The 24,609-nt window shown below is 53.6% G+C and overlaps 1 protein-coding gene across 1 annotated transcript in view; it reads right to left on the bottom strand.

Annotated features, from left to right (window-relative positions):
* COL13A1 (collagen type XIII alpha 1 chain) overlaps positions 1-24,609 on the bottom strand; it is a 144,109-nt gene that overhangs the window by 46,737 nt on the left and 72,763 nt on the right. The window contains exons 7-16 of the mRNA XM_074339536.1: positions 19,596-19,631; positions 18,770-18,796; positions 17,876-17,902; positions 13,549-13,575; positions 13,426-13,452; positions 12,562-12,588; positions 10,599-10,655; positions 5,465-5,572; positions 3,098-3,124; positions 2,285-2,320 (exon numbers count right to left, since the gene is read on the bottom strand). Of these exons, the coding sequence (XP_074195637.1) occupies positions 2,285-2,320; positions 3,098-3,124; positions 5,465-5,572; positions 10,599-10,655; positions 12,562-12,588; positions 13,426-13,452; positions 13,549-13,575; positions 17,876-17,902; positions 18,770-18,796; positions 19,596-19,631 (399 nt within the window). The remainder of the gene's footprint in view (positions 1-2,284; positions 2,321-3,097; positions 3,125-5,464; positions 5,573-10,598; positions 10,656-12,561; positions 12,589-13,425; positions 13,453-13,548; positions 13,576-17,875; positions 17,903-18,769; positions 18,797-19,595; positions 19,632-24,609) is intronic.

Raw genomic sequence — 24,609 nt, 5'->3', positions numbered from 1 at the left:
AGACCCGTAGTTTCCAGCCTCTACTTGAATACCTCTGGTGACGGGGGGGTTCCCACCCTCCTAGGAACCCATCAGCACTTGCTACCTCTAATCCTGCTCAAGAAGTGTGCTCCTCCTTCCATGCTGGAGCCTTCTCTAGCAGCCCTGAGCCTTCTCACCCCAGGGCAGGCTTCCAGGGGTCAGGAGCTGCTTCTCTGTCAGCAGGACCACACTGGTTTTCTCTGCAAATCCAATGCAGCTAGGGTTGAATGATTCGTCCCTCAATCTGAGGCCAGGATTGCCACACTCATGGGATCAGGCCCTCTGTCATCACGACACTGCAGCCCTAAGCCGAGCTTGCTCCATCCTCAGGACCACAGACTCCCAGGCTCCTTTCTGGATGAACCAGACTTGTAATTGGCAGGAGAGTGCAGACGCCTGCCATGGCACAGATTCCAGTGGCAGGTATCGCCATGAGCCCAGGGAAACCTCTGCTGCCCCTGCAGTTTCTTTGCAGCTTGAGATTGCTGGCCTGGCTGCTAATGGGAAAACCGACCCTGCGCTGCACCAGGAGGCAGTAAATTTTGTGAATCCGTGTGAGTGGATGGAGGCAAACGCGGGGGCTATAATTTCCACTTCCTGACACAATACAAACTTCTCAGTTTATGCAGAACTAATTAAAGATCTCTCAGGTCTCGCCATTTCACTCACCAAGCACCCGTAAAACAATGTGGTGATGGCAGCTGCCCGATTACAGAGTGCGTGGAATGTGCTTCTCCAGAGTGATTCTTCCCTTTCCAATATCCCTCCCCCTCCTTCTCCTTTTCTTCCTGCTTCTTTTCTTCTTCTGGAAGGCTCCAAGCCTTCCCAGACGGGGTCTGGAGGACGGGATGGGCTCCTTGCAGCAGGTGGTACCATGGGAAAGACCCCAACCTGTACTTGAATTCCTGCTCTGTCACTTATGAGTCATGCCTCAGTTTCCTCATTTGTAAGTAGGAGAATAACCTGCCTCAGAGGGTGGTCTTAGGATCAGAAATAATGCCGGTTATGTGGAAGGACAGCCTGGCACGTGGTAGGCATTCAGTAAGTGGTGACTTTTGTTAAGATTATTTTTATCTTACCATAGTTACTGTAATGACCACCTCTGGGCTTTGGCTCAAATTGTTTCCCTGTCTAAAATGCCATTTCCCTTGAAATTTGCTGGTTGAAGGACCACAGTGGTGAATTAAAAAATGGCCACAAATGTTTTGCTACTCTTCCCACAAGAAGAAGAAATAGAGGCTAAGTCCCCTCCCTGCAACCCCACTGACCCGAATGACTTGGCCACGTGACTTGCTTTGACCAATAGGACATCAGAAAACATGATACACGCACACGGGGACTTGTCCATTTTGAACACTGCGTTGGGCCTCCCATGCTATAAGGAAAGCTGTGTGGTCTATCGGGGCCAAGAGGCGGCATGAAGGAGAACAGAGACACCCAACCCACAGCCAGCATCAATCACCAAACATGTGGAGGGGCTGTCTTGGCCCCTCTGGCCTTTCTACCCATCATCATCTATCATCCAATGCGACTGCATGAGTGAGCCCAGGGGAGACTGGTGGAATTCCCAGATGACCAATCCACAGAATCATGAGAAATAAATTGTCATTTTAAGCCCGTAAGTTTGGGATAGTTTGTTACACGGCACTAGATAACTGATACACCTACCCATTCACTGAGACTGAGTTTATAGACTGTCTTCTCCCAGAAGACTTCCCAAACTCTTGCCAACCTAGAATTAATCTCTCCACCCCGCTGTATTCACATAGTGCTTTGTGATGGTAGCAGTTAGCACAGCTTGCTTTCACCAGGGTTATTTGTGTAGGAATCCCGTCTCTCTGGCCTGTGAGCTGCCAGGGAGGGACTTACCCCTCCCCTCACTGCCCCTACCATGCTCAACACGGAGCTCTGCCTGGCTCCCACTTACCAGGCCCTTAGTGGGGGTGGGGGGCAATGAGAACCTTGCTGTAGACATGGCCGCCTAGGTTGGCGGGGGTTACCCTTCTGGGGCTGAGGTCCAGCTGGGCCGCTGATTTGCACAAGGTCCTGCTCCCCCTGGGCCTCCTCCTTCCCCAAGTGGAGACATGAACCCCTGTCCAGCCAACATCACAAGCATTATGAGGCTCATGCTGAGTGAGTGTGTGTGTAAAGGTGTGTGTACACGACCAAGTCTGGACCCTGTGTGCACTATGGTGAGGCCCCACTTGGGTTACCACTGGGGGGTGGGGCCCTCTCCTCCCTCTCCCCTCCCCCTCCTTCTTACCTTCCGGCCATGGTAGCCCTGGATCCCCGGGTCTCCCTGGGAAAACAAAGAGAAGACCATTAGAGGGGTTTTCCCAACGCCAAACCTCAGCTTGCTCTCTTCCCTCACATTCCCATCCCTCTTCCTCCCATGACTGAATCCTTCCAACCGCCACCCCAGCCATCCTTGTAACAGTAACAGAGGCTGCTCTACTCTTCAGAACAAGTCCCCGCCTTGCACAGGCAGACGGCTGGTGGGAAGGGTCAACTTGGTGGGAGACCCGAGTTTCAGTTTTGGTTCCACCACTCATTCTCTGTCAATGTGGACCAGTCACGTGGCCCCAGGGCCCTCAGCTTCCATATTTGTAACATGGTTTGGCTTTGTCACCTCGTCTCTAGAGCCCGAGGGTCCCCAGCTTCAAAGGGAGAGTCTGTTTGACATCGTGGGCTTCCAGGTGGGGTTTCACAAGAGACCAGATGACCCTGAAGGTCCCTTCCAGTTCTGACCCGTTAGGAAACACTCTTATTGGGATGTGGTGGCAGTGTCCCGGGCATCAACCTTGAGTTTCCAGCTAGAGTATCAGCTCCTTGGAGGCACAACCACCCCTTCCATACCAGCCATAGGACTTGCTGGGCTGAGCACACAAAAGTGAGATCCTTGTGAGACGTCATGAATTCCCCAGAGGAGGGCGGTGTTTTGGAAGTGAGCCAAGTGTGACCCATCTCTCAGCTGAGACCCCTCTCTGCTCCTCACTCAGCACTCTTCAGTGCTGCCTCCCTCGTCCTGCAGGAAACTCTCCCACCCACTCAGTGCATTACCCACAAGAGCCCTCACCTTTGGTCCAGGAGGCCCAGGAAAGCCCTGTGGAAGCAAGAGACAGGTAAGTGGACATGGGTTCCACTGGTAAACAGTGGAGATTCGTCATGATTACAGTGGAGACCAGGGGTAGAGCAGTGTTTGAATAGCTATCACGGGTTTTAGACATGGTGGACTAGAGGGGACCCTGGGAAGGTATCTGAAACCTGCTGAGGGCACGTGGGGACAACAGGCTAGATCCCTCTCTGGAGCCACGTGGGCGCCGTGGGCATCTCCTCTGCAGTCGCCCATTAGAAAATAGGTCAGCGGCATCCTGTTAAATTGACAGTGTGGTTTGGTCCAGATCCCCACCCGCCCACTTCTTAATTGGGACCCCTCCCTGGAAAGCCAACCTTGCCCAGTAGAGCCTTGGTTTTGCCTTTGACCCTGCCAGGCTGTGGAGAAACCCTCTGTGTCCTTCCCTGGGCTGCTGTGACCATGGCAGCCAGCAGTGGGGAGGTGGTGTGGGCCCAGGGCCTGCGGGAGCCCAAGGGAGAGACAAGGGAAGGCTGGCTCCAGTGCGGCTGTGGGAGTGGGTCCGGATGGCAGACACGGGCTGCAGGAAACCATGATGACTGAGTCTGGTCTGTTTCAATTGGTTTAAAATCACACTTTCTGGGTTTTTTTCTTTATAAAAAAAAACCTAACAAAGAAAACCACCTGGCTTGGATTCAGTGAGTGGGAGCCCAATGTGTTTGGCGGAGGGAGGTCAGCAAAGCGAATTTTGAGCACTTTTTTGGTTTTCTCAGCTTGGTTTGGTTCAATTCCCACAATTTCACTTCCTTTCAGGTTTTCCATTTTCCCATCTAGAAACCCATGGAAGGAAGACTAATCTCCCTCCTTGGGGGTCTTAGGAGAAGTCATGGAAATATTTAAAATCTGTTGTGGGGCTCAAGCTGGGCAGGAGAGCCAAGACCCCCAGCAAGCTAGGTTTCACACTGCTATGCCAGCCTCCAGGCAAGCTGGGTGCCGGTCGGCCGGAGCTGTCGCCCAGCCGAGGGGTGCAGATGTGAAACGGCGTGACCTGGAAATGTGGTTGTGCTCATCGAGGGCTGTTTGGCAGGTACAGCGTAACCTAGCAATTCCACTTCTTGGAATCTATTCCAGGGCAACACAATCAGAGATGTGCGGACATTTACGTTCCAGGATATAGATCACAGAAGGGAACTCATTAACTATCTTATCAATAGGCCCAGCAGCCCTAAGAGCCATGTCATGGGAGACGCTGACGTAGGAAAGGGCATTGTTTACGATGATAAATGGAAAAGTAACAGGATACAAACTGTCGTATTATTTGGAACATTATTGACCTGGAAATGGGTAGGAACAGCTATGTCTAAGGAGAAAAATAGAAGGACCCTCCAAAACCTTAGTGATGGTGAACTCTGGATATGGAAACAGAGACCATTTAAAATTTTTCTTTGTCTATATTCCAAAATTTTCACAATGAATGTATGATGCTTTTGTCATAAGAAAGAAAAATAGGTTTTTTATTTATTTGCTTTTAGCCACGTGGGAAAAACATTGTTAAACAGACTTTGTCCTTAACCTTACCCTTCCAGTAACATATGACATGTCTTAGCTTTGGGTAGAGAACCTATTTTCTCCAAAGCCCAGGTGCCAGGCGAGTTATTCTCCTGTGCTGGTACTTTTCTTCCACTAAATTGGGCTGAGAAAGAGTCAAGTCTTGGCTAGGGCTTGAAAATGGGTGACTTGGTGACCACTGGGCTTGAATGGTCACCTGCATGTGGTCTTGCCTGGAGGGGGCTGCCTGTTGACCTCCCTGGGCCCCTCTCAGCAGTGGTCCCTGCCAAGCCTCAGGCTCCATGCAGGGTCCCCATGGTGGACCAGGCATCCAGCTCAGCTGGAATGTGGCTTAGGAGTGTGAAACCTGCACACACCAGAACAGGCATGTTTGTTAGGGGTGCCAGCTAGTTAGATACCCCCCTGCTACCTCCTTCAGAACTCAGTGGCCTCAATTCAGGTTTTGCTAAGCCCAGGAGTCAGAGGACAGCCATCAAAGGTGGCCCAGGGAATTCTTTTCCTTTCTGCTGTGACTGGGAAAAGAGCAGCCTGTTAGTGATTTCCTCCCTGGAAGGCAATGACTGGAGTGGAGGCCACGGACCCTGGGGGCGTGTTTTCAGAACCAGAGCGCAACAGGTGAGTACCACAGGGACGGGCAGCTCCTTGCATGGGCCACCCGTGTCCAATGGCTATGCAAAGGTGCTTCGGCCATTCGGCGGGGACCCAGGCTCTCATTGGTTAGGCCACGTTTGGATGCTTCCAGAGTATTCTTGAAACAAATCTTAGGAGGGGAGGTGGTGGAGCGAGGAAGGGGATACTTACGGGTGGCCCCATGGGCCCCGGAAGTCCTGGGTGCCCCAGAGGTCCACTTGGTCCAGGGGGGCCTGGTGGCCCTGGTGGGCCTTGGATGCCAGCCTGGCCCTGTTCACCCTGAGGTTTGTGGAAACAAGTGTTAGGCAGAGACCCCCGGGCTGTGGCGCAGTTCCCGCCCCAGTGCCATGCAGCCAGTGAAGGCCCTGCGTGGGCTCTGGTGGGAGGCGGTGGTGGCGTGACGGTGGTGACTACATGCAGGGGCTGGGGCAGCGAGGAGACGGCCAAGGCAGTGGCCCCAGGAGGGGGCTTCCAGAGAGGACTTGCTGTACGAGCCCTGGTCCCCAGGGTAAGAGCCCGGCTGCGGGTGGCAGAGGCAGAGGAGTGAGTGAGGTGACCCTGGGCCCCGAAGGTTTGCTCCCAGCCTGGTAGGAGGGCCAGAGCCCAGCCCAGGTGCTCTGAGACCTGGGCCCGCCTCTGCCCCCTCCGACTGGCAAGTCACATCCTCTGTCTAAGCCCTGGCCTCTGAGCTACCGAATGAGAACAGCAGCGCCTCCTTTTCTATCTCAGCGTTTTGCCATCTCTGATTATCTGGCCCAGCACGTCCAATGAGATCCTGGGGTCAGAGGTCAAAGGGTTTTGTTTGGCTTATTAAATGACTGGGCAAGAGATTTTAAGTTTTGGATTGATGGCGTCTGGGGAAAAACTGGGAGCCCTGGCAGCTAGGCTCGCATTCTTGGGGGCAATTAGCATGTAGGTCTGGGAGTGGCGCCCCCATCAGGCAGGGCATGAGTTCTCCAGTTGTCTCGGTCCCTACCCTCCCTATCCTTCCTTTGTGCAGCCTGCTTGTCACTTATGTCATCTGTGCCTGGCCTCAGTGGACAATGAATTTGAAACCCTTAGCTTGGTTGAATTTTGAAACTGTAAGTGCTTTATGCCTGTATGAGGCCACTGTTATTATCCTTTTGTCCTGCCCCTGCTCCTCAGCCGCTGCTCTGAGCCCGGCATTTGTTACCCACAGTGCCTGTGCCCAGGATGGACTGAGGGCCTAAACGCAGGGGCGGCATCGTGTTCCCTCAGGAGGAGGAGAGAGTCTGGTCCATGTGACCCAGATCTGCGGGCTGAGGGCCATTCAGGGTCATCCTAGATTTAGACCCTGAAGCCATTATGTTGTTTTCCAAGTGACCTCTCCAGGGATGATCTGGGATCAGCTCTTGTGATAAGGGAGCCATCCCTGCAGACAGATGAATACAAAACAGCCTGGCAGGTGTGAGAGCTCCAGGCTGGGATGCAGGGGACACAGGCAACCGGAAGTCCGAGGCCAGCCCATCCTGCTCAGGGTGGTCTCAGCAGGCCTCTATGACATTTCTGTTTCCCTGTGAAACAGGAGCTGATGATGTGCTGCAAATGGAAATGATGTTTCTAAATACCGTGTTTCCCCTAAAATAAGACCTAGCCAGACAATCAGCTCTGATGCATCTTTTGGAGCAAAAATTAGTATCAGACCCAGTCTTATTTTACTATCCGGGTATAATTAATATAATATAATAAATATAATATAATATAATGTAATATAATATAATACTGGGTCTTATATTAATTTTTGCTCCAAAAGACACATTAGAGCCGATTGCTAGGTCTTATTTTCGGGGAAACAGTAGGAGTGCACAACCTCAGAATGAGAACTGTAAGATTTTAGCAGCATTTGTTTGAACCATCTCTTGGCTGGGACACGATAGGGCAGATGGCACCCCGCAGTCACTCTGCAGCCTGAGCTTCATCCTGCCACACCCCATGAAAAGCCACTTGAGGGCTCAGAGTGTCCATTGGAGGAGGAGACAGGTATAGAAATTGGTCATAACTCCCATTTTACAGAAGAGAAAATTGAGGCTCAGGTAAGTTAAGTTCCCTGACTGAAGTCACATGGAGAATTTAGGGGACCCAACTCAAAACTCGAAAGTGTTCCTATTTATTCCAAATAAGCCCCCAGCAAAATTGCTCACCATCCAACTTTCTGCACTTGAGAAGTAACCTCCAACACCATCTGCTAAGCACATCATATCTCTTACAAAGTTTCCTCCTTCAACTAATGTTAGACCCAGTGTGTAAGCGCCTTACAGAGCCTGTAAAATCAGTATTGGTTTATTAATAGGAAATGGACAAGCCCTTTTATGTCCCACGATGGCTGACAGCATAAAAACCTTATTCTCCAGGCAGAAGCTGCAGCAGAACGAATAGGGGCCCCTATTCTTCTCTCTCTACTTTGCAAACCAGGTCAGGGCAGCACAGAAGGTTCTGGCTCACCCACCCCTTGCTCTTGAAAAGGGAGGCAGTAACATGCCTGGGCCCCTCTCAGTTTCTTCATCTGTAAGGTGGGGATGATGATGATGATGGCACCCCCACCGCTGGGTGGCTGGTGTGCGGTTCCATGAGATAATCCACGCAGAATTCTTACGCGAGTGCCTGGAACCCAGCGAGGGCTCAGCAAATGGTCGCTGATACAACTAAGCCAGGAGGTGGCTGCTAGGGGTTGGGGTGAATGGCTGCTCTGAAAGCAAGGACTTGGCTCTCCTGGAATGGGGTCTGGCATGGGTAGGGGAGGGTGACAGTGGGGTGGGTGACAGTGGGGAGGGCCTGGTCCCTCTCAGAGCTGCCAGTGGGCCCCCTGAAGAGCCATGTGCTCGGAGCACACGGAGACTCTCGAGGAGTTGGCTGGTGTCATGGGATATACAGGCTCGGGTAGCACACACATCACGTGTCCCTCTGTATTTTTAGCTGTTAATTGGAGTGATTCTTTTCAGCCTGTTCAATCAGGTGCCTGACATCCAGGCAGGGCCCTGGGCTCCTGACTCCTGAGTCAGGCCAGATGGTGGCTCCAGGTCCTGCTGTCAGGCTTTCAGACTGCGTCCTGAGCCCTGCCGTTTCCAGGATCCCTCTGGCCTTGGGGGTGCCCCCAAGGTAGTGTCAGGAAGGCTACAGGCATGAGCGGAACCCCGGGGGCCTGGCCTGGAATCAAGCTGCACTACCATTGCCTGATCCCTGAGTCTAAGGCCTCTTGTTCTTTGTGATCTGGTCCTATCCCAGCCTCCTTGGGTCAGGAAGAAAGAAGGAAGCAGGAGCTCACAGTGCTTACACCTGTTGGCTGTGGGCTACATTCCCTCTGTACATGTCCTCACTCCTCAAACTCAGGTTACAGATGACCAGATGCTAAACAATCTGCATTTCTAAATATAAAGGGTGTAGGCCCAATTGAGAACCATGGGTGTGGGAGCTGAAGACCTGGCTGCCAGTTCCCATTCTGCCTCTTGCTGTTTGGGTGACCTTGGACACAAATTCACTTCTCTCTGACCCTCAATTAGCTCTTAAACTCTGCCAGTAACTATTCCAAGTGCTTTGCATACACAATAACCCTATGCAGTAGGAAATGTTATTATCCTTATTTTACAAATGAGAAAGCTGAGGCACAGAGAGGTTAAGTAACTTGCCCCAAATCACACAGCTAGTAAGAGGCAGAGAACCTGGGTGCTCTGCAATTTACTGTGTGACCTTGGACAACTTACTTAACATCTCTGAGCCTTGATTGCCTCATCAGTGAAATAAGGCTGACCATGCCTAATTCATAAAACTGTTGAGAGAATTAGATGAAATCAGGCCTATAAAATGTGTAATGCAGTGGTTGGCACCCAGTAACGGCTGTTGGTGGTGGCTGTTATATGTAGTAATGGTATGGGGGCAGTTGTGGGTCTGCTGGCTCTGGGTGTTGTGTATTTCCATGTATATGGCATTCATGGGTCCATTTCTGTCTAATTTAACCAAAGCAGAGTGAGGTTCTGGCTTCGTCTACAGCCCCCGCTGGCCTGTCAGGGCCCAGAGACTTGGCAAGCCGCTGGGGAAGCCACACGTGCGTGTGCAAGGTCTGGGCAAAGGGAAGAGGGTCTACCTGGAAGGTCCGCCTTTTTATGACTGGGGGTGGAGCCAGTCGCACTGAATTGAGGAGAGGCAGCAGCTGAGGAGAAAGATGAGTTGGAAGGCCAGAGGGCAAAGGCCAAAGATCGCAGGTGTTCAGGAGGATGCCGAAAAGTCGCCAGGAAGGCAGGGTGGCCAAGAGGGAGCGGAGGAGAGGAAGAGAGAAGAGAGATTAGCGAGCGTGAGGCACAGGGAGGGGAGGTGGGGACGGGGCACTCTTGCAGCTTGTGGGGTGCAGTGCTGAGCTTGCCCTTGGATGGTACGCCATCCCCGGAAGGAGGAGTGGCCCTTCCAGGGTTGGCCAGCAGCACCCCCTGACTGGGAGCCTGGCCCTCCTTGGCTGGACCTGCTCTCCGTGGCTGTGCTGGGCTGAAGAGGCCGCCTGACACATGGCGCAGCATCGCACCGCCGGCCACGCCCACCCCTGATTGTGGACAGAGGCCGCTGAGCTGGGGCAGCCGACTCGGCGGCTTTGGCTACGTAGGGAGCCACAGGACCAGCTAAATTGGTACTTGAAACCAGGCTGGTGTGTGGAGACCTCTGGTTTCTTTTTTTGGTTGAATGAGAAAGGCTGGTGTCAGCGAATCCCGGGAGGTGGTCAAGGGCAGTGCCAAGCCGGCGCCCCCGGGCTGAGCCGGCGGAGGGTGTGGCCAATGTGGGCACAAGCTAAGTGCTAGTGAGGGCTCACCCTGGGGCTGGGGGGCTTGGCAAACAGAGGCTGGGCCAAGAAGTCTCTGACATGTCCAACGACTTGTTGGGTGGAAGCAACTTACAATCACATTGTCAAATGTGATTTTCATGTCTGGAAATTCTTGCTGCTTCCAGACTCTCTCTACCCATGGAAGCTGAGCACCCCATCGCTTTAGGAAGCAGTTAGAATCCATGCGAAAACAAAGATGGCAGATAATCAACCGCTTATTTTTGAAAGTATTTTAACTCACATGAGCCCCTTGGGGTGAGTGTTAAGAACCAGGGGCCACCTGGGCTGAGAATGTGCCCAGCTGGGGACTCCAGGGGCCCAATCATAGCCCTTCCAGGTCGTTGTCACCTTCATGGGGAGCCACTGCACCGAGAGCCCCACTCCCTCCCACTAGAGGCCTGAGAACATGCAATGTTGGGCTCTGTGTCCAGGGTGCCTCTCAGCAGAGCAGGGCCAGGAGACCCTCCACAACCTACAAACCTTCAGGGTAATTATCTGGTTGGAGCGCAGAGCTGCTAGAGTGCTGCTTAGATATTCCTGGTGTGGGAGGGGAATGGAAGTGGCAGAGATAGGGCAACAGGGAGAGTGAATGTCAGAGCCCACAGACACCAGCTCCCCTGCTCCCCGTCCCAGGGGCTCCATTCCCCCCTCCCCCTCTTGGGGGTGCTTCACGCTGGAGCAGAGGCAGGGACCAGGCTGTATCGCTTGGTATCTTGTGGACCCGGAGGAATGCCACCCCAGCACGACCGCAGACCCCTCAGAAAGCCAACAGACCACTTGCCCTAGGAGCCCCCTGCTTTCCTACTCACTTCCAAATAAACAGAGGGTGCCAGCTGCCTTGCCCTGCCGACCAGCTGGGTCCCCAAATATGCTCTCACCCCTGCCTGACTTGTCCCCCACCCTGCCATGGGCATAAAGCCATGTTTTGCTGCACCCTGTGGCCAAGGTGCTTCTGGAGCCTTCTAACCCTGCCCTCTCCCTCTTCTCGTGTTGGGCTGAGGGGCCGAAGGCCCCCCCTCCCACCAGCCTCATGCATTCACTCAGGACCGAGGACACTGCCAAAGCATCTGCAATTGTGTTGTCTTTTGTGCTGGGGCATGCTGTCTGTCTTTCGGGCAGCATAACAATCCTGTGAGGCCATCGTTTCAAATAAACACAGCTGACCTTCTATTATTGTATCAGGATCAGGCTGGCCGGAACACCAGGGCCCCTGCATCTTTGGAGCACATGCCACTGACAGGCTGGCTGGGTCTACACTGCTGCCGGCCTGTGCCCCTGTCTAGGCCCAGTCTAGCCTGGGTCTCAACCCCCTCCAGTTACTCATGTTCAAGGCTCCCCGAGTCCTCACCCTGGCCCAGGAACCCAGGGGTCAGAGTTGGATTGGCTGAACCCTGCTAGCAAGACCCTTCTGGTGGCCTTCCGCAACTCAGTGGACTCTAAGCCTGGCTTGTGTTTAATCTCCCTACCTGGCAGGGGTGGGTGGACAGCGAGCCACACTGTGTGTGTTTTTGGGTAAAATGAGGCCCATGACAAGGGATGGACCCCTAATGATGCCGGCCCTCCCTACTCCTCATGCCCAGGTCTAAGAGGGGGAAGGCCGATCCACAAAACGGGGTATTTTCCTGGTCCCGCCTCAGGGGTCTCTCACTGCAGGAAGCAGTGCACACCTTTGCCCTCCCTGTGCCAAGAATGGCTCTGCTGTTGGCAGATCGTTTACAGGTTCTTAATAGGATGACTACAGTTTTTGGGCTCTGTCCTCTGGGGTAGAGCCAGGAAAGGAGGGAGCTGGTGGGGGTTGGGAGGACCGGGAGGCCATCCCAGCCCTGAAATCCCCCACCCTGTTTGGAAAGAGTGTCCTCTTCTTCAAGAGGCAAAGCAGAGATTTTACCCTTGAATTGATATAGTCCGTCCCCAATTATGTCCCACCATTGAGGTTGGGCCATCTGGTCATCTGAAACAATGACTAACCCAAAAGTCCCTCTGATGCAGCCAGGGAAGGCAGCCAGACATGCACCCACAGTCTCTCTCTCTCTCTCTCTCTCACACACACACACACACACACACACACACACACACACACACACACCACACGGCCTTATAGAGAAGGTGAGGTACAACCGGCACACAGACTTCCAGATACACACCTGCTGGGAGACTCCCAGCCCAGCCAGCACAGGGCAGATATGAGAAGACACGCATGGGGGCAGAGGGTGAAGGGGAACATGAGCGCTAGAGACCGGCTCTGCACAAACACACAGACCGACCCCCAGGCACACTCCTGGCTGGGCAAACACACCGCCACCCCACGGCCCCTGCTCTGGCTGCTGAGCACAGAGGAGACTGTATGCTCCTGTTCCCAAGCTCTGTAGGTGCCCCCTACAGGGAGATGAGGCTGAACTGGGGGGCTGCGCCCAGGATGGATCCGTTTTAGGGGTTCACTTACCCGGTGTGGGTATTCTCCACACTGACCCTGGGAGAGAGGGAAGGAGAAGGTGTGAGGCAGAGAAGGCTGTTGGTGGGCGGGGCCTCAGGGATACACTCGGGGCTTGTGGACACACCGCACACACTCATTACCCACCAGCCCTGCTCTGGTACTGGACGGAGCATCCGAGGCAGGAGAACGAACTCCCTCCCTCACCCCTGGCTGGCAGCAGGGGAGAAGCCCCAGGGCCTGTGTGCAAGGGGCCCCATGGAGCCTGGGGCAGGACTGCCGCCCTGTCCCACGTGCCATGACTGCACTGTCAGGAGTTACGCTCCATGCCTGGCTGGAGGCATCTTCCAGAAAGGATGACCCTCTGGGTGGTCCACCCAACGGCCCTGAACAGGAAGCCTGGGTGGGAACAGCAGACAGCGAGGCAGGTTGTGGGTAACAGGGTCCTCGGAGACACCTCTGAGCTGGGGGTGCAGGTCCCTGTATTACCCGCCCAGGGGCAAGCCCCGCTGTCTCCATCAGATATTCAAGGAGATGGAGTGGGGGTCAGGCCTGTGGTTTACACACTGACACCTCAAAATCCTAGAGGCTCATGGAAAGCGGTGGGGGTGGCAGGCGGGAGGGGCTGAGAAAGAGGCTGAGGAGGGTGAGGCTCCAGGCCGTGCAGCCGCCCACCTCCCTCCCCAAGAACAGAAAACGACACAGAGCAGCTTCCCTTTTCTCTCTCATATACCTCGGTGCCATGGTGGACGCCCTGATTCTGCTGATAAGAAGTAAAGTTTGAAAATAACTACTTTGGACCCCTTTCTACCTATTGGGGGGGGGGGGGGGCTGTTTCCTGAGATGAAAATTCTAGAAAACCTCCATCCGGCTTACCTTTTCTCCTTTTTGTCCTGGAGGTCCCTACAAAGAGATGGAAATGAGAGAGTTAGAAACTGACGCTGAGGACACAGCAGCCCGAAGCCTCTTCGCTGGGGAACATTGGGACGAGGTACCAACCGGCTGTCCTCGGGGACCCATCAGGCCCTGTGGGAGGAAACACACACAGGTCAGTGGGTGCACAGAAAGCAGGCGGGTCAGACAGGCAGCCCTAGGTGGGGCTTGTGCTAGAATCTGGGCTTCCAGGCGTTTTTCGGAATGCCCAGGGTCCCACAGGTTGCGCTCCGCCACCCATGTCTGCGTCTGAGACATTCCAGGGGGTATGGCCTATATACCATGTCTCAGCTTCATCCATCAGTGGGCGTGACTAGCTATGCCCTGCCCACCCTCCACGGCTGAGATGAAGAACAGATGCCATCCTTCATTCGTTCCTCCACCTGCATTTACAGCTCTGGCAGGGCTCTGCCACTGTGAATGGCCTGCCTCATCCCTATCTTCTCACAGCTTTGGAGAAACTTTGGGCGAAAGAGAGGAAGCAGGAAGTTGGTGACTTAAGTCATGTCCTGGGCCCCTTGGAGGAATGTAAGAGACCTTGGGGTTTCTTTCCAGGAGGGCTTGTCAAGTTTGCCGGGTTGAGAAAGGAGCCCGGGTTCAGGGTGGACCTGTGTTGGCTGAGGAGGACACAGTGTCCAGCTGGCTCTCTCAGGCGCCTGAGCTGAGGCTGCTGTTGAAGGGAAGAGGGGAGGACACGCGCCTCCATTTTGAGGACCCACTGTGAGGCAGGCTTTCAGAGGTGTTGAGCTCACACCCGCACTCGCCCAGGAGATGGGCGCTCCATCTCCTATACAAGGTGAGGAGACGAGGCTCAGCAAGGGGTGGCACTGGGACGTGAGCCCAGCTTTGTCTGGCCATGAGGGCCCAGCTGTTTCCACTCTGCCTCACGCTGATCTGGGCTGGACCTTGGGGGGCAGGGCTGCTAGAAGACATGGCTACAGCCACAGGCAGTGCCCCAGTCTCTGGGGACTGAGGTCCCTTCCAGCTACCACGCTGAGGGCCTGTGAGGCCCACCTGCTGGACCAGTCTCTTTGGAGCTTGAAGAACCCAGGATACCCAGGGATATACCCTTCTGGGTGGGAGAAGAGCCTTCTCTAGCCCCCAACTGTCCAACTGGACTAACCACCAAACTGGAAAAGTCCCAGGAGTTACACGGGAGGGGACAAGTGGCCTTTGGGACAGTCCATGTGGTACCCAGCCCTTGTGCCGACCAAGTGTTTAGTATCAAGTTCAGCAGAATACGATGCATCTGGCAGGTGACCAGGCCTCCCTCTCTCCAGAGAGAGAAAGGAGCTGGATGAGAGAGGGAGGCCCGGGGGTGAAGAAGGAAACAAAGGTTCAGGCCTGCACAGACAGAGCTGTGAGTCCAGGCGTCCCAAACGGTGGCCCGGGGGACAATCATGGTCCCCAGCGGCATTTGGTTGACCCTGCATAGTTTATTCCAGTTAATTGACAACATTTAAAAGTGAAGAGAGCGCACAAAAACCTGGATTTCAAGTTTCTCTTAAATATTTCAAGGTTCAACAACACATGGCATCAATTAGCTCTCGCTGAATAGCAGCTGCCTCTCGGAGGCAGGTCATGGGTGACATGCTGGCTAAGGCACTCGTCGTACTTCCTGTGTGCCAGGCAATGTTCTAAGCCCTTGGTGTCAACCCCCCCCCCCCTTTAGGACAGCCTGTGAGTGGTAAGATAAGTAGTGAATTCAGAGTCCCGACTCTTCTTAGCACTTGTGGGACTCCAATCCGGGCTACACCTTACATCAGGTTCTCAGGGCTACTGTGAGGTATGAGCGGCAAAGGTGACCCTTTTGACAGGTGAGGACACAGGTTAAGCTCATGAGGATGAGCCCCAGCCCCCCATGTTGGACACTTAGCAGAGGGAAAACTATTTGGGGAGAGAGGTGAGGAGGAGATGGACAGGTGATAACCAGGCCAAGATAATTAGACCAGAGAGTGTGTTGAATTAATAGCTTGGGGTTCTCGTGCCAAACCGAACAGGAGCCTAAAGGGCTCTGTGGCCTGTCGGAGTTTGATGGATGACTATCCAGCAGACAGGGCATCTATCACACTGATGGCGGCTAATGGGAGATGGGACCGCCCCACGATTCCCACCTGAGTTAGCTCTGACCCCTGAACAGACAGGGAGGCCTCCTGGGTAGTCAAATGGAGTGGGCAGAGATGGCAGGAACAGGAGCCCCAAAGAAGGGTTCCTTTCCTTCAAGACAAAGAGCCCTGGCAGCAGATAGAAGATGTGGTGAAGGGGTAAGATCTCACCACGTGGGTCTTAATCCCTGCTCTGATATTTACGGGCTGTGTAGCCTCAAGCAATATACTTAATCTCTCTGTGCCTCTATCTCCCCTCTTGTAGAGTGGGAATAATAAGTCATTATGAGGATTACAGATCCGGGCTAGTTGGTGACCATTGTTATTACTTCTGGATGCCCAGACTATCTGGTAGCATCAGGACACAGGAAGGGGGCGGAGGGGGTAAGCACCCCAAACTTGGGGTATCCAAGTGCCTTACGCCTCTACTGCAATGGCAGCATGGGAGTTTATTCCTGCCTGGGTCTCCATTACTTCATCCATTTGCACAGCACACGTAGGAACAGGGTAGTGGAAACAAGAAATGCTTTTGCAGTGGAGGTGGCTGGGATGGAGAGGAAAGCTGGCCGGGGGACCTGGATTCCAACGCCAGCTCTACCATCTACTGCCTCCAGTGCCTCACTGCCCTTCTTCCAGTTCTGTGGATATTTAAAGATCTTTCCTGCCCCAGGGCCTTTGCACATGCTATTCTCACATGTCCAGAGGCTCCTTTCCATTCCCTTTTACCTTAGTTCAATACTCATTCCTCAGGCCCCAGTTCAAATCTCTTTCTCAGCAACACCTCTCTGACCCTCAGTGTGGGTGACTGTAACACCAACGTTTCTCAGGGTAACAGTTCCTGCCTTTTCGTAGCACTGATTGCAAAGGCAATTCGGTGATTGTTGATGATTATTTAAAGGTGTGTCTCCCCCTCTACACGGTGAGCTCCAGGATGGCAAGGACAGAGCCTCCCTTACCTCTGTATCCCTAGCACCTGGCACAGTGCCCAGCATAGTGCAGATACTGAATAAAAATGTGTTAAAGGAAGGAAGGAGACAAGGAAATAAGGAGAGAGAAAGGAAATAAAATGCGGAGGGATGGCATCGAGAACTGATTTGGATCTTGTTTTGGACGCTCCCTCACAGTGTGACTTCGGGCAAATTAGCCTCTCATAGCTTCCCTTTCCACAGCTGTCAAAGGGGCCACTGACAGGACCCAGAGCCCAGGGTGCTGTGAGGACGAAGTGAGATGATATATGTGCAGCCCTTAGTCCCAGGCCCACCAAACGGAAAGCCCTCACTAAATGTTAGTTGAGTCTGAATCAAGCAGACAGGCTGAGGTCCAGAGGGAGCTGAGTTGCCAAGGTTCCCATGGCAAGTCGGGGGGAGCTGGGGCTAGAGCCCAGGCCTCGCAGCCAACACTCCTCCGTCTCCTTTTCCACCCACAAGGTTATCTGCCTCCCTCAGTGGGCAGGGCTCTGGCCTCGGGCGTCCTGGCAATGCCCCACTTGTGGAGAGCGGCCTCACACAGCACTTGGAACAAGGCCCGAGCCCAGAGCCTGGCTGGACGGGGAGACCAGGAGCCTACCCTGGGGCTCTCACACCTGGCCCAAATCCCAGGCCTGTCCACAGGAGGTGGCTCCTCACAGTGGAGCTGGGACACGGGGAGACAGGACAGCACTCCAGCCAGAGCTGGCCCATCCACTCTTAATGGCCCATCATTCCCACTGAGAACGGGCCCCTACCTTGGAGTGGATGGCCCCTGACAAGGACAGGCCTTTCTCTTCTGGAAGGAGTGGCCTGGGGGAGACTGCCGAGAGAGGAAATTCCTTTCAAAGGCTCTGCAGAGGTGGAAGGGGCCAGGAGGAAGGTGGGGGCCACGGTGTGCTTTTGCCAGGATGCTCTGGGCTCCAGGAGTCCTGGGGCAGCCCAGAGTAAGGCTGGCAGGAGGAAAGCAGACCACAGAGGAAGTATAGGGTGGGTGGGCTCCCTAGCCCCCCCCCCCCCTGTGCACACTGAATATAAGCTCAGACCCAAGGGAATGCTAGCCTCTAACTCTGTGGGACACTGGCCAAGCGTGGAGTCTCCCTGGACCTCCCTTTCCGCATTTCTCATATGGAGAAGCCCCCTGCCAGCCTCACCTCCCTGAGTGGATGTGAGGACTGAGGGGGATGGGTTGTATATAGCTGCAGACAGCCACTCCCGCTGTCCCGGTTGGCCCCCTTTGCCAGGCAGTGCGTGGCTGTGGCCCATGGGGGCCAGGCCAGTCCCCCACCACTCAGAAGGAAGACAGGAAAGCTGGTGTCTTACCATCTCCCCTTTTGGTCCGGGGTGGCCCTGGAGGGAGAAGAGCATGAGTGTCAGACACACTGTTTGCAACCCAGAAGCCCCATCAGCCTGCCACAGGTGGCTCCTCCCTCCATTGCCGGCCTGTGAGATGAATGGACATGACCGCCCCCGCTGTGCTTAGCTCTGGCCTATAGGGGTGGAGTGACCAGATGAGGGCCGGGCCCCTCATCTGAGAAGATGCCAGCTGCTCAGAGGAGAGAAGAGTGGGTGGAGCTTGGCACCCACTGCCTTCACTTGTGGGGGGCATCTCTGAGGGCATTGGAGGGTCGAGGTCTCCCCCAGCTCACTCCTTTCTAAGAGTGGGGAGAGGTCTCCTTTCCTCCATGAACATTTATCTCTGGGGACAAGTCAAAAGGATTGAAATAAGTAAAGGAAGGACAGGGAAGCAGCCTCCATGTGAACTTGGACATGTGTGCGGATGAGAGACCCTGGGAGAACGGGAGACACAGAAGGTGCCCTGGGAGCAAGGGCATGAGCGACTGACCAGACTTCTCTGAGAATTCACTGTTGAGCCCTCCACCCCCCTTCTTGACCTGCTGCCTCTTTGCCTCACTCCCTACCCAGCTCCCTTCCAACAGGACCCGGCATCACCAAACTCTAGGCATGGCTCTTGCTCCTGAAGCTGAGAGCCCAGCTTGGCGGCTGTGGGGAGGCCCCCGGGGGTCAGGGGCCGTTCATTCCAATGGCCCCTCCTCCCCTTCGCACTGGCAGCCCCTTTCTGCGCCAGGACCGTTCATTCTATCTGAAGCTTCTTCCAGGGAGTTGGGGCCTTGCAGAAGGACTAAGAGAGGTCCAGGTTAGTGACCTGGACCGAGTGAAGGGAGAGGAACCCACAGCCCGAGAGGGTCTACTCACCAGTTTGCCGTCTAGCCCAATGGGACCCTGAAAGCAGAAAGAGGACAGATGTAAAGACCGAACCTCCCAGGTCCCTGCTGAAGAGGCAGCCTGGGGCAGTGGGTAAGGTTCCAACAGTTAGGGTTCACGTCTCTGCTTGACTACTTACTGGTCATGTGACCATGGGTGAGCCTAAGCCTCAGTTTCCAATCCTAAGATGCGGATGGGAACAATAGACCTCCTACAGAGGGTCCTTGTGAGTGAGTGAGGTGCCGTCTGCCGGGTGCAGTGCCGGGTGCAGTGCCAGGTGCCCTGAACAAGGACCTGGTGGCGGCTGTCAACATCATTATCCAGACCTCTGCCTCACCCTGGGTGGAGAGTGGACGACGGGTTCCTAGACAGGCAGGGCTGGCCAGCACTGAGGCCTGTGGGAATGAGAGCTAGCTGCTCCCGTGACCCTCTTAGAACCTGCTTGGGCCCCTGAGGCAGGGATCAAAGGACATCCAGCCACCTCATGCCTCCTCCAGGAGGATTTCCTGTCAAAGCCAGGTTGGAGGTTGTGTTCCCTCATCTGTTCCATATTCCGGTGTTCCGCTGGGGTGTACCAGCCTGTCCCGGTCCTGCGCCCCTTTATTTCATATTAATTTCCCTGTCCCCCTTGCACTATGAACCAAGGGCTGAGCTTCTCTCCTCCATTGCGCTCCATGAAAGCCTGCGGGAGAGGGTCCTTACTGACCAGGGTTTGGAAGAGCAAGAGCAGCTTCAGGGCTGGCCCCGCATCAAGTTTAACCCAGCCAGGCCCTGGCGGGGAAGGGGGACACAGCTAAGCTCAGCCCTCCCCACTTACCGGAAATCCAGGAAAACCTCGAGTGCCCGGCTGACCCTGAAAAGAATGGAGAGGAGTGAGGATGCTGAGGAGGAGATGAAACCAATCTTTGTTCCCTGGTTCACCTTTGCTCACAGAGGGGCCGTGGTCTCCCTCCCACTCCTCTGTGATTATCTGGGGGAGACATGTACCACGGTGAACTGGCTCGCAGGGAGGATAAAGACGGAAGTGGGACACCATAGGATATCTCTTCCAGGGGCTGGGGGTGGGAAGGGAAAAGGAGGCGGCCAGCATCCTTTGGGTCTTCCTGGGAAGTCACCCCCCCCCACCTACCCACCCGAGAACACCTCACTGCTATGGACACTCTGAACCTCAGCATGTAAACAGGTTATGGAGAGGATGGCGGGGACTCAGCCCGCATTACACTAAACGCCTGAACTGCAGGCTGCTGAGTCCCTTTTATTTACACAGTCACTGCTCCTGGCCACTTCTCTGCCGCTTGCTTGGATATCGAGGGGTACTAAAACTTGATGTGTGTTTTCAGGCCAGAATAGGATGTGTGCTCAGGATGTGTGTTTTCGGAACAGGCCAGAACAGGTCAGCTTTCTCACATTCCTCTCACTCTGGCCAGCAGGCCTCTCCGAGTTGGGCAATCTCTGGATCCCCTCATCTTTGCAGGACGCACATCAATTCATGACCATTTTCCTGGCGGAGTGGGGGGCCACACAGATAGGTATTCGGGTTGGAGGCTAGAAGTAGGTTCACTGGTCACAGCCCAGTGGCTTAGGACAGAATCGGGACAGAAGAGATGTGTAGACGTTAGAAGCAGCATGAAGCTGAGCAGATCCAGGGCAGGGAAAGCTGAGCAGGAGTTCAAGGGTAACGGAGAGCTAAGAAACATGACTCTTGCCACTCTCCTTCTCAAGAACCAGCAAGGGCTCTCTTCTGCTCAGACATTATTCAGGATCTTCCTCAATGTCACCAGATCCACCATTTTAGGTCCTTTCCTGCCTCATCTTCCCACCTACTCTTTGCTCAGGCACAATGACTCACCTGCCTTTCCCCAGACACATATCTTTCAGCTCTCACTGTTTAGCTCTCTTCTTGGAAGTCCCTCCCTTGACTGAAATGGCCACAATCTTTTCCAGAGCTTGGGCTTTTGAGTCTGGCAGCCTCCACCGATGATGGCTGTGTGACTCTGAGCAAGTTGTCTAACCTCTCTGTGTCTCCGTTACCTCATCTAGGGGAGGAGGGTAACAGTATAACCTCATAGGGTCATTGAATTATGTTCAATTATGTTTGTGAAGCCTTTTGAAATGGTAGCTGCCATCGTCGGATGTTTGTTGGGTTGAACTGAACCTAAGAGTGCTGAATAAAACAAGGCTGCTTTCAAGCCCGATACGCCTAGGATCCATGGAGGTTTGTCCTTGCCAAGCAGTAGTTTCCGAAGCAGACGCTATCCAGAGGAAGATTTCTCGGGATCCATCTGCTGTGAACCTGAAACGTCTGCAGGCTGCTTGGGTCCTCCTTGAAGCTGTGGACACGAGTGTCCCCAGGCTACTGCTCAGGGGTCGTGGCCAGGTGGGACGGGGACCCTGCCATCAGAGTAGGCGCACCCGTCAGGCAGGGAGCGAGCTGGAGAATGCTGCAGGCTCAGGATGGGCTGTGGCAGGTATCCGAAAGGGCAAGAGGGAGGAGATGCCACTCATATCAGCAGGGCCCTGGGTTTCTCTCCTCTCTAGGATAAGTGATGCTAAGAATAGCACCAAGGAGAAAACCCGGAAACCGTGCAATGTAACCTCTGAAACTTCCCAGTGTAAACTTTTGACTCTGAACGCTGAGAGGCCTGAAGGAAAGGTCAGGAGGAGAGGATTCCAAGAAGCATCTTTACGTCCCACTCCGGCTGATGTTTACGTGGTGGGGATAATCACAGGCTTTGCTAATTACAGAGCCCGCCCTTAAGCAGGATGCATCTCTCCAAGCCAGAGCCAAATCCAGGGCTCACCAAAGCTTTTTCAGGGATGTCGGGAAGAATGTTGTCATTGACCAAATGGAAACTGGGACCCTACTTCCTGAAGAGGTTGGGGCTGGGTAGGCACTTGGAGAGACTTGGAACTGGATTTTAATTTACATCTCTCCAATTTTATGCTGAGGTTGGACATCTCTTCCGATGTTTACTGCTGGTCCTATTTATTTGTGAATGGCCTGTTTGTGTTCTTCACCAACATTTTATACGAGGCTGTTTTGCTTTTTCTTATTGATTTGAGCAAAGTTCTTCGTCAAGCCAGTAACCCTTTGATAATCGTATGCGTTGCAAATATCTTTCCAATTTGGCATTTGTCTTTTTTATAACATATTTTTTGCCATATGGATGTTTTACATGTATGTTGACAAACTCATCAATCTTTTCCTGTGGCTTCTGGGTTTTAGGTCGTGTTTTGAAGGGCTGTCCCCAGTTGAAAATTATTAAATGTTTGCTCATGCTTTGTCCTTGTATTTTAGGTTTTTATGTATTACATCTAAATATTTTCATTTGAAATTTATTCTGCTATAACAAGTGATGGAGAGATGCAGCTTTTTTTAAGCCATTTTTTTGGTTTCGTTTAACCTTTTTCTAAATGGTGTTGTCAATTGTCCCCGCACCATTTCCTGAACAACCTATTTTTCTCTTTCTATTGTAAAATGAAGCCTTTATCATGGACCAATTTCCTAGGTGCATTTAGCTTTATTTCTGGCCTCCTCATTCTATGTGTTGTTGTGATTGCTCTGTTTACAGGATATATTTTGATATCTAGTAGAACAACTAGCCCCTCCTCACCATCCCCCTTAATCTTTTTTGCAGAATTTTCCCGACATCCTCACAAGCGTATTTTTTCCAAATGAAATTGAATATTATTTTGTTGACCTCCCAACCCCATAAAAAATTCACTAGGATTAGGGTCATAATAAAACTATGGATTATAGATTTGTTGATTAATTTATAGATTTATATATCCTTCTAAACAAGAGCAAGGGAAATAAGCTTTACATTGCTCTCTGAGATCTCTTCCCTTCACTCAAGGCCAGGGTGGAGAGGGAGCCAAGTGGATCCCCCGAGAGGACACTCTTCCCTACCTTCCTCCTACCTGCAACTTGCGAGGCAAAGCAACATGAACCCAGAAGGTTCTGGTTAGGAATAGCCTCCTAGGAACTCTCCCTTCCCTCCTGTCTGACCCCTGAGCGAGGCTCACTGTACCCCACCCAGAGCCCCCTCATTCTACCTCCTCTCCAAGTCAGCGCTGATTAGCTTTCAAACAAGACTCGGTGCTGGTGTTTAATCACTGGTGGCGGGGGGGTGGGGGGGTGAGCAGACTCCTGCTTTGTATAGCATTTGCCAATTTCTGTGGTGTAAATACTCCCACCATGGCCGATTTCAAGCTCCCACCGTGATGCCACTGAACACAGAATTGGGAAGGGTATGCAGGACATGCTCTTGTGAGGGGGTGTGAGCCAGCTAATACACCAGGCTGTCTCACCTCACATGGAGGGCCACACAGCTCCCCTTGGATGGTACGAGGACATCTCCGATTCATCATGTTCAGATTAAACTCACCTCCGCTCCTCCCTCCAGGAAGGGCGCCCCATCCGCTCCGTCACACAAGTCAGAAATGTAATGTCATCTTGAACTCCTGTTTCTCCTTCCATCCCCATTTTTGTCATCGCTAAATTCCATCAATTCCACCTCCAAAGTATCTCACCAGCCCAGCCCTCTTACCAGCCCCACTGACTGTGCTCCAGTCCAGGCCTTGAGTATTGCAGGCGCCTTCCAGCCAGGCCCGACCTGCAGGCCCTTCTCAACATGCTCCGTGCTGGAGCAGGGAGGATCAGATCTTTTTAAACTGCAAATCTGATTATGTCCACTGTCAGCTGAACACAACCCCAGGGCTCTTCACTGCCCTCAGGAGAAAGCCCCAACTCCCGAACATCACGTCTGGCTCCTTCACAAGCCGGCCCTTGCTCACCTCACCAGCCTCACCCTTGCTTTGCTCTTCGTTCTGGAAAGAACTTCCCTGTTTCTTCAGTAGTTTATAGGAACCCCTCCTGCCTTGGGGGCTTGGTGCTCCTCCCCAGCCTAGTACCCAGGTCACCTCTGCTCATCCTTGATCACTGTTTAATTATCCCTTCCTCTGGGAAGCCTTCCCGGCCTGCCCCTACCCCAAGTCGGGTCCTCCTCCGTGTCCCCACAGCTTCCTAACCGCCCCTGGCTGAGCACTGACTGTCTGGATTGTAATCACTATGGGATTGCTGGTTTCTGTGCCAAGGGGCAAGCTGGCGGCAGTCAGGTTTTCATCGCCTACCCAGTACCTAGCATGCAGTAGGTGCTTAACAAACATTAATGGAATAAATAAGCCAAGAAACACTCATCAGGTGTATGGCTATGGAGGGGGGCATCTCCCTGTGAATGAGGCGGCAAGTTCCGGTAGCTCCTTCTGGCCCCCGTGGAGAATCTGGAGGGCTCAGGGAGGGAGGGAGCTCCCTTAGAGAAGGGGGACATTTCCTAGCCTGCAGGTGACCTTGCCAGTTCCTGCTGAGCCAGCCAGTGTGTCGATGTCCCAGCCTCCTCCTCAGTTTAATGGAGTAACTGTTCCAGCATCTTGCTTCACTGGAATGTGAACCACCCTGCTCCAAAGTGCCCGGTGGTGCCCCCTTGCTTAGATCATTTATGAAGTTCGAAGAGGATTCAGGTGGCCCCTGAGGCAGCACGTATGCTGGGCCCTTCCTAGCCAAGTGGAAAGCCACACGTTTCCCAACATCCCTGGCCACAGAGGACTTGCCCACTTGACCTCTACCTTTTAATGACAAATGGTCTCTTTTGTCTTCCCTGGATCCCTGCTCTCACTGGCTCCATGTGGCTTCTGTGGAGGAGCTGAGGTGGTGTCTAGTGAAGGCTCGGCAGGGGTGGCCTCAGCCATTTGGGTGATGGTGACCCACAGGCCAAAGCTGGAGGACATCAGCCTTGGTCAAGCCTCTTGGTGCCGTAAAACCTCTCTTAGCA

The sequence above is a fragment of the Rhinolophus sinicus genome, linkage group LG07 (assembly GCF_036562045.2).
Source record: "Rhinolophus sinicus isolate RSC01 linkage group LG07, ASM3656204v1, whole genome shotgun sequence".
NCBI classification, from domain to species: Eukaryota; Metazoa; Chordata; class Mammalia; order Chiroptera; family Rhinolophidae; genus Rhinolophus; species Rhinolophus sinicus.
The sequence above is the reverse complement of the archived record's forward strand: the minus strand, read 5'-3'. Positions and strand labels throughout refer to the sequence as shown.